Source organism: Macaca thibetana, chromosome 14 (assembly GCF_024542745.1).
Source record: "Macaca thibetana thibetana isolate TM-01 chromosome 14, ASM2454274v1, whole genome shotgun sequence".
NCBI classification, from domain to species: domain Eukaryota; kingdom Metazoa; phylum Chordata; class Mammalia; order Primates; family Cercopithecidae; genus Macaca; species Macaca thibetana.
In genome coordinates, this window is record NC_065591.1 from 125,628,823 (window position 1) to 125,638,924 (window position 10,102).

Here is a 10,102-nt window from a genome sequence, read left to right on the forward strand (position 1 = left end):
TTTTCTTCTCAGGTCATCTTGTTTGAGAAGATGCTGAGTGGCTCAGACATCAAATCTACGGACAAGCCCATGCTGTAAAACCGTGTCTGAACATATTTTTTGGGTTGCTGGAGTTCATCTGTAAGTCATTTTTGAGGAATAAGATTTATATTAAGACTATCAAACACGGTGTTGCTTACAATAGCAAAAATGTGAAAATAACAACAACAACAACAAAAACCAGCAGAAGAATTGTTATGTATTTTGGAGTCTATCTATATGATGCCTATTTTTAGGCTTTAAAAAGTCTTCAAAATCTTTAATGGCTGATTTATCTAGTTAAATGCTTAATCCTTAGCAGTCTCTTATTCTTTAATTAAACATGCCTTAAGTAGATGTGAATAAAATGAAAACAAGTTTCACTTCTGCCTTCCATACTCAATTGAAGGGAAGGGAAAAGTCTGTAGCCTGGGGAAGAGTAAGGGTACTGATTTCCTCATGCCAGAGGCAGTATTGCATGTACTAATGGGCAAACTCACGGTCTCCCTCCTCTCTCTCTCTCTCTCTCTCTCTCTCTGTCTGTCTCTCTGCGTGTGTGTGTGTGCGCACATGTGTGTGTGTGCGTGTGTGTGTGTGGAGTAGGGGAAAGCAGAGGGCAGTGAACAATGTCTTTCATTTCCCTTCAACTGTGTGTCTACAAGGTGACCCTGCGTGTCACATCTAATCAGAGAAGGAACAGCAATTTGGTCATTTGCTTCAGACACGTGTGACAACAAAGCTTAGCACGGGGTTCTCTGTGTCTCCTTACTCCCTGTCTATCTGGCTATAGTCAATACCTGATAGTGGGTAGGTATTAGTGAGATTAGCCACACACGCGTGAATATTCCAACCACTCTGAAAAGCCAGTGGTGCCATTTGAAAAAACTGGCACCATTGGGAACCACACACTTTCTTTTATACAAAACATAGCACTTGGCCTAAATTCAAACCAATGCATTAAAAACAAATCTTATCACCCTGTTAAATATAGTGCCTAGGGCTTTCAAGTAATTAGTAAGTAATCTTGTGTCCAGAGGGAAGAGAACTCTGTTTGGATTGGAATGAAGACAGAGATGTGATGTCAGATTATCTTCTCTCCCACTAGTCTGAATGACTCTTTCAATGGAGGAAACTTCTGTCAGATACCTCCACAATTCTACATAAAACTCTTTTCTCTGGGGATGTAGCCTCAAACCTATGAACTCTGTGGAAAATGTAGGGTAAAGGAGGAAAGCAGAACTAATAATCCTAATGATCATGAGTATGTATTATATTTCAGTTGTAACATCTACAACATCTAAACAACAACCGTGCAACATACCCATTTTACAGGTGGGAAACCAAGGTTCAAAGAGGTGTTTGAAATCATGTCTCTCTGATCGCACCTCCTCTTTTGCTACTACCTTAGTTCCACACGTATGCCAGTCTTTTCCAAATATGAATGCAAAAATGCTATCCAGAAGATATAATGCTTTCAGTGCACTTAGAGAAAAAAAAGCTCACAACTTAGAATTCTTTACCCAGCAAAACTATTTTTCAAGAAAAACAAATAAAATATAGAACTTTCTGACAGAAAAATCAAGAGGAGTTATCAAAAGATCCCCACTAAACGATGTTCGGTAGCAGCCTTTCTCAAAGTCCCAGAGGAGAATTAAACACTGCACGGAGTGTCTTCAGTGACTAGTTTCTCATTGTATCATCTGGATGCATATTAGAGACGTAACTCATTACATATTGTGGATGCCTTGGGGCATTACATCTTCACATTCTCAGGGAACCCCAGTTGAGAAGAAGTTTCTAAAAGATATGCCACAAGCAGATGGAAAGTCTGACTTTTAAGAAAGAATGTGGAGTCCAAGAAGGATGCTGACATATGTGAGAGTGAATATGAACAAACGTTAACTCCATACAAATAGCACCAATGTCTAACTTGAGGTAGCATCAGCATAAAACTCTTAAGACCAGGCAGAAACACTGTGTAAAGTGAGAGGCATGTGATCGCAAAAAAGTGATCTAAGATTTCTGTAATTCTCAGATACTAACTTTAGACTTTGTTGAATATTCATAGTTAGTAAACTTAGCTTAATGTTTAAAGAATACACATAGAGCTTTTAACTTTCTAAAAAAAGGAGGATAAATAGAGTGAGAACAAACAAACAAACAAAAATCCTCTAACCAATAAAAGACAAAAGATAGTAGAAGGTAAAGAAACAGAAAAGTAAGTACAAGTAGAAACACATATTAAGACAGTAGAATAAATACAGATATATTAGCAACCATAGTAAATTTTATAAATGAGCTAAACTCTAATTAAAAGGTAAAAGTGGTCAGACATTATTTAAAGAAAACTATAAATATTTGAGTTTTACAAGAGATACACCTTTAACATAAAGATGGAATGATTGAAAGTCAGGATAAAAAATATGCAAATTCTAACTGAAGGAACTGTAGTAACTGTACTAACATCAGGCAAATAGACTTAACGACAGAAGGTGTTACTAGGTATAGAGGGTTATTCGTAGTAATGGAAATTGAATTCCTGAGAAAGAGATAATGATTTTGACTTGTTTTCTAAAAATGTAGCCCCATAATATGTAAAGCAGACATTTCCAGATCTATATGTAGAAATAGAAAAATAAAAGTACCTTGTACTTGAGAAAAGTTTGTTCTACTTAAAAACTTGAGATATGATTCATATACCATAACATTTTTCAAAATGGATTGCAAACTCTTTTAAAGTCTACAATTCAGTCATTTTTAGTAGGGTATATTCACGAGATTGTACCACCACCATCACCATCGGATCTAGAACGTTTTCATGACTCCAGATAGAAGCCCTTAGCCCGTCAGCAGTTACTCCTGATTCCCCTTTCCGCCCAGCCCCTGGCAACTATGAACTGACTTTCTGTCTCTGGATTTCCCTATTCTGAACGTTTTTTGAAAGTGGAATCAAATATGTGACCCTTTGTGTTTGGCTTGTTTCACGTTTTCAAGCTTCATGGATGCTGTAGCGTGTATACTCTGTCCTTTTTCATGGCTGAATGATGTTCCGTCATACGGATACACAGCATTTTGTTTATCCATTCATCAGTTGATGACTATTTGAGTTGTTTCCACTTTTTGGATATTACGAATAATGCTACTGTGAATATTCATGCACAAGTTTTTGCATGGTTGTATGTTTTCCATTCTCTTGGTTATATACCTGGAAGAGGAATTGCTGGGTCGTATGGTAATTCTGTGTTTAACTTTTTGATAAACCATTAAACTGTTTCCAAAGTGGCTGCACCACTTTACATTCCCACCAACAAGGTATTCGGTTTCTAAGTTCTCCACATCCTCACCAACACTTGTTTTTAAGCTCTGTTTTTGATTACAGCCATCCTAGTGAGTATGAAATGTTATCTCATTGTGGTTTTGATTTGCATTTCCCTAAAAATTTATCCTCTTAAACATTGAATCCAAACATGTAGCAATGAAGTCATGCAATTGGACTTTAAGATAACAAAAATTGGCCGGGTGCGGTGGCTCATGCCTGTAATCCCAGCACTTTGAAAGGCCAAGGTGGGTGCATCACCTGAGGTCAGGCGTTTGCGACCAGGCTGGCCAACATGGTGAAACCCCATCTCTACTAAAACACACACACACTTAGCCTGGCGTGGTGGTGGGTGCATGTAGTTCCCAGCTACTCGGGAGGCTGAAGCAGGAGAATCCCAGCTATTTGGGAGGTGGAGGTTGCACTGAGCCAAGATTGCACCACTGCACTCCAGCCTGGGCGACAAAGTGAGAGCCCGTCTAAAAAAAAGGTAATCTCTTGAATTTTATGTGCATTTCAGCTTTCATTTCCACAGAAAGGTGGTAGTGTCTTTCATCAGGTGTCATAGAAGGGTAACTTTTCTCTGGCCATATCAGTGGGTTTATTTCTTCAGCACATTCCAGCAAATAAATCATTAGTTGCTTGTAAGGCCTCTGTTGCTGTTATTCTCTGCAAAGTATAATATTAATCCCTTTTTTTCTTTTTTGCTGAAGCTTTTTAAAAAGCATGTATTAGTTGCTATTCAACCTCTTTGAACGTCTTGCATAAAGAGACAAGAGAGTTTCAAAATCTTTTGTACGTCATCCACTTTGTTTTTGAAGAGTCCCTACCTTATACTGTGCTGAAATTTCTTTCTAAATATGAGCTAAAAGTCGTGAATGAAGCAATTATACATCTGTAATTCCTAATCTAAATATGAGCTAAAAGTCGTGAATGAAGCAATTATACATCTGTAATTCCTAATCTAAATATGAGCTAAAAGTCGTGAATGAAGCAGTCATACGTCTGTAATTACTAATCTAAATATGAGCTAAAAGTCGTGAATGAAGCAGTCATACATGTGTAATTCCTAATCTAAATATGAGCTAACAGTCGTGAATGAAGCAGTCATACATGTGTAATTCCTAATCTAAATATGAGCTAAAAGTCATGAATGAAGCAGTCATACATCTGTAATTCCTAAGCCACTTACGGTGTTAGCCATGTTTGTTCTTTCTTCCCCAATGACAATTGTATGGCAACTTTATATCCTAATTTTTCATTTCATAACTATTTCTTGGATTGCTGTGCTATACTCAGAAATGATGATAAAGAATAAAGGAGAAGAATTGTTAAAGTTTTCATTAATCTACCATACCAAACTTTAAGGCAACTTCTATTTGTTTCTGCATGCCCAAACATCTGATATACAAAACATGTATATTTTAATAATATCACTGATTGATTCACAGTAAAATACAATTCAGGAAAACATATTTTAGTAGCATGTTTTGTAGAAGGAGTTTTGTACCTTGAAGTCATAACTTGGGCAGATTTAAACAATTATTTGGCAGCCAAAAAGCTACTGAAGACACCAGGAAATAGCAATTATTCTGAGAAGCTTTTTGTTTAGTCTCTGTAGACGCAAAGCTATAAGAAATTATCTTTTAAAAGTATTATTATAAGTCTGTCTTTTGAAGTTAGATTAGTGAGAACATAATGTGCCCAATTTTTTCCTTTGTACCTTGTCTGGTCTTTGTTCTGTCTGAATTGAAAATGATTTATCATAGATGTAGCTGCACATAATTTTGGAGATTTGCCTTCTCATGAAATTCTGAGGTGGCAAGAATCCCAAAAGAAGACTTTTTCTTCAAAGATTCATGGCCTGAATGATATTAAATAATAAAAATAAATTTGGTATAAACCACATTTTTATAAAGAAGGCATGCATGTTGTTTAGTACCATAAATGGTATTAAGCAATTCTAAAATGATAAAAATTGTGATATAATGTAATCTTTATTATGCGAATATATAGTTATTATACATTTAAATTTATACTTCATATAAAATGTTTATATAATTTATACTACATATTTTATATTTTAAAAACATATTTTTATACATTGTTGACTTAAAGAGGATATCATATTCTTCCCAAAGTTATAAAGTTACAAAGCTAATATACTTTCTCCACATCCACATGAACTGTCAATCTATTTCCTTATGTGCTTCAGTATTTGAAAGTTCTTAATAATTGTTTTGGACATTAAATCAACAGTTTTTATAATAGTAGTTGATTTATTTCACTTTAACCTATTGATACAATTTTAATGTTTCACTTTATGTTACATCTCAAATGCATACTTGCATTTCAAAGTGAATACAATCGTCCTTCAGTATCCATGGGGGACTGGGTCCACGATCTACTGTGGATACCAAAATCCACAGATGCTCAAGTCCCTGATATGAAATGAGGCAGTATTTGCATATAACCTATGCACATTCACTTGTATCCTTTCAGTCATCTTAAGATGATTTATGATACCTAATACAATGTAAATGCTGTGTAAATAGTGTTATACTGTATTGTTCAGGGAATAACGACAGAAAAAAAGTCTGTACATGTTCAGTACAGATGTGTTTTCTTTGTAGTTTCCTTTGTTTTAATTAAAAAGCATGTGGGTACATAGTAGGTGTGTATATTTATGGAATGCATGAGGTATTTTGATACAGGTGTGCAATGCGTAATAATCACATCGAGGTAAACAGGGCGTCCATCACCTCAAGCATTTATCCTTTCGTTGTGTTACAAACCATCCAATTATACTCCTACGTAAACGGGCTCTCTCTCTCTGTTGCCCAGGCTGGAGTGCAGTGGCACAATCTCAGCTCACGGCAACCTCCCAGGTTCAAGCAGTTCTCTTGCCTCAGCCTCCTGAGTAGCTGGGACTACAGGCATGTGCCACCATGCCCGGCTAATTTTTATGTTTTTTGTAGAGACGGGGTTTCACCATGTTGATCAGGCTGATCTTGAACTCCTGACCTTGTGATTCACCTGCCTCGGCCTCCCAAAGTGCTGGGATTAGAGGTGTGAGCCACCACGCCTGACCTCCCACAGTTATTTTTAAATGTACGATAAGTTATTGTTGATTGTAGTTACCCTGTTGTGCTGTTAGATACTAGATCTCTCCTACCTCACCAGTTCTGTCTGCTGATCAAGATCACTATCAGCATACAAGCATGTTGTGGTAGAAATGAAAACAGAACATGGCTCTTGACTCAGTTCCCTCTTCTGGCCCAGCTACTATCCTATTTATGTATTCCCTTTCTTATTTATTTATTTATTTTTGAGATGGAGTTTTGCTCTTGTTGCCTAGGCTGTAGTACAATAGTGCGATCTTGGCTCACTGCAACCTCTGCCTCCCGGGTTCAAGTGATTCTCCTGCCTCAGCCTGCCGAGTAGCTGGGATTACAGGCACCCACCACCATGTCCAACTAATTTTTGTATTTTTAGTAGAAATGAGGTTTCACCATATTGGCCAGGCTGGTCTTGAACTCCTGACCTCAGGTGATCTACCCTCCTTGGCCTCCCAAAGTGCTGGGATTGAAGGCGTAAACCACCGCACCCAGCCTGTGTGTCCCCTTCCTAGCCTATATTCTTGAGTGAGTCATCTACATTAGTGGTCTTAGATTTCTCTTCACCCTTTCTTCCGGAACCCATTCCAGTTGGCTTCTCAAATCCCATGACCCCCAACTCCACCCAAGCTGCCTGTGTCCAGTTCACCAACATTGGCCACATACTAAATCCACTGGTCAATCCTCAGTGTTGCTTCCACCTCACCTGTTGGTGGTGTGATTCCTCATCTTTTCTCAGTGTTAGGTGTGCCAGGGCTTGTCCTCATCCCCTTTTCTCGGTCTGCACTTTGTTAATTGGTGCAGGTTCTTGCCTTTAAATACCAACTCTCTGTCAACTCCTAAATTCGTGTCTCCATCCCAAACCTCTTTCTGGACCATCAGGATTGATATTCAGCAGCCTGCATGGTGTCTCCACTCAGATGCCTCCCAGACTTCTCCAACGCAGCAGGTCCAAGCTGAGCTACTGATGTCCGCCGCAAACTCGCCCCGGGACCTTCCCCATCTCAGGTCACAGCGATCAGCACTTCTTGTTTCTCAGGCCCAGCCTGTGGGGGACATTCTTAAGCCCCCTTTATTTCTCTCCCCCTACAAACAATCCACGAATTGCAACAACCCTCTCGTGTCTGCTCTCCAAATACTTCCAGAAATTCAACACTTCTCACTACCTCCACCACTGTCCCCTGAGCCAGCGTCGTCTCCCATACGGATTACTGCACGGCACCAGTGATCCTTCTAAGTTATCATCACCACCATGTTCAAACCATGCAGTGGCTCCCATTTCATTCAGAGTCAAAACCCTGCTCTTAAGGGCCCTGCATGATCAGGCCCCTGTATCTCTCTGTCCTCATTTCCTGCCTTCTTGCCATCACCTCCCACACTGTTGTCCTAGCCTTTCCTTGGACACCAGGGACACCAGGTCATGCTCCTTCCTGAGGGCCTTGGTACGAGCTGTTCTCTCTGCTTGGGCAGTGCTTCCTCCAGGTTATATCTTGGTTCACTTGCATGGAGAACTCCCACTGTGTTCCGATCTTTGTTCAGCTAATGTCTTTCCAGGGAGACCTCCTCTCTGCAGACCCCTCCCCGCTGCATTCCCAGTCCTCCTTCCCTTACTACCTTTTTCTTTTTTTCCCCCCCCCCGAGATGGAGTCTCACTCTGTTGCCCAGGTTGGAGTGCAGTGGAATGATCTTGGCTCACTGCAACCTCCACCTTCAGAGTTCAAGCAATTTCTGGCTAATTTTTGTATTTTTAGTCGAGATGGGGTTTCACTATGTTGGCCAGGCTGGTCTTGAACTCCTGACCTCAAGTAATCTGCCTGCCTTGGCCTCTCAAAGTGCTAGGATTACAGGTGTGAGCCACTGGGCCTGGCCACCTTATTACTTTTTAAATTTTTGCAATGGTGTTTATTACCTTTAAATATACTCTACAGTTTACTTATTCATTCTGTTTTTGTTGTCTTCCCTAGCTAGAACAGAAATTTCAAAGAGAAGAGATCTTTGTTTTGTCCACTGATACATCCCAAGCATGTGAAACAGTGTTCAGCATGTAGTTTATGGTCATTACAATTTGTCATTTACTGTTTAATAAATACAGTGTTGCAGAATTAGATCTTTGGCTATTAGGCCTTCAAAGGCTGAGCCTGAAAAATGATAGTTTAGACCTGGTAAGGCTAAAGATCAAGTTCTGTGCATCCCTATCGGATGTGCACAGGCCCCTTCCAGTCCCACTCACATATCTTTGGGACTGAAAAGCTTTTTCTACTTCCTTTGACTTAAATCTGCTTTCTCTTTTTCCTAGGCCAAATCTCCATTCAGGACTTTCTATTTTATTTTTGTCTAGGGTTGAAATGGCCCTCATTTATTCCCAGGAATTCCCCTGTGTTCTTAATTTCTTTGTTCAAGACCCTGGCAACCTGACATCATGACTGGACTTTGCTCCTCCTGAGTGGAGGGTGGATGGGGGGTGCTGGACAGAGGTGTGTGTCCATAAGGAGGAGGTGGGGAGCAGAGGGTTATATCTTGGTCCAGGGGCCCAAGTGACTGTATTGTCATAGAAGCCACATTTTTCATCTTATTCTCATGACTAAAAGAAATTTTGCCAACGTTTTCCTAAAATTCAAATATGCTGCGTTTAAAGCATTAGCAGAGTGCCCTCAAAAATGAGTTATGTGAATGAATAATCTGTAAACCTGTTACCTATTAAAAATAAAAAGTGAAACAGCAAATGAGACTAGTTTGATATCGCTTTTCCCACGTGACTTCACTGTACTGATTCTGAACGAGTGTGGCTTTTATTCTCCTGTGTGTGCATTTCGTATGTATTTCTGTTTCCCACTGACTATCTGTGACATAGGAATTTTCGAGGAAGGAACTGTGCCCTCTGGGTCTGTTGGAGCTGACTTAGAGCAATGGATATGGCATACCAACAAGATTTAATTTTTTTAAAAAGCATTTCTTATATTTTCTAAACCCTGGACACTAGAAAGAAGGCCTGGGAAGAGGATGATTCCTGTGTACCAGGGATTCATTACCAAGCCAAGCACCTTGCCAGACCACTTTGTTACACCGCTCTTACGCCAGTTCATGGTAACTGTAGCTTTTGTTCCCAGGGATTTGAGTATTTTCATTGTCTGCTTTGGGTTAAGATCACTAGACATTTTGGAAAGGAGACACTGAAGGAGTATCTTGCTAATGTTTTAAAAAACAAGTCTCAGACTGGAAATGGTGGCTCACACCTGTAATCCCAGCACTTTGGGAGGCCGAGGCGGGCGGATTACTTGAGGTCAGGAGTTTGAGACCAGCCTGGCCAACATGGTGTAACCCGTCTCTACTAAAAATACAAAAATTAGCTGGGCACGGTGGTGGGTGCCTGTAGTCCCAGCTACTCAGGAGACTGAGGCAGGAGAATAGCTTGAATCTTGGGAGGCAGAGGTTGCAGTGGGCTGAGATTGCACCATTGCACTCCGGCCTGGGTAACAGTGAGATTCTGTCACAAAGTCTGAGCCTCTCAGCAAGACACATCTCGGGTTAGTGCTACCCTCGTAGCATTCTGTGGTATCATTAAGCCCAGATAGAGTAAAATTGTTACTAGACTGTGAGCAGGATGTGTCCCTAGTTCTGAACTTCCCACAAGGTTAAGGGGAAATTTTTTGGA

At 39.9% G+C, this 10,102-nt stretch overlaps 1 protein-coding gene across 5 annotated transcripts in view; it reads left to right on the forward strand.

Annotated features, from left to right (window-relative positions):
- Positions 1-5,249, forward strand: part of GLB1L3 (galactosidase beta 1 like 3) — a 46,724-nt gene extending 41,475 nt beyond the window's left edge. For 2 of the 5 annotated variants that reach the window (XM_050755952.1, XM_050755951.1), the window contains one exon: positions 13-5,248. In XM_050755952.1, coding sequence (XP_050611909.1) covers positions 13-78 — 66 coding nt within the window. In that variant the 3' untranslated portion in view covers positions 79-5,248. Of the gene's footprint in view, positions 1-12 lie in introns of all 5 variants that reach the window. The other 3 variants (XM_050755949.1, XM_050755950.1, XM_050755953.1) reach the window with 2 other exon arrangements.
- Positions 5,250-10,102: the final 4,853 nt, after the last annotated feature.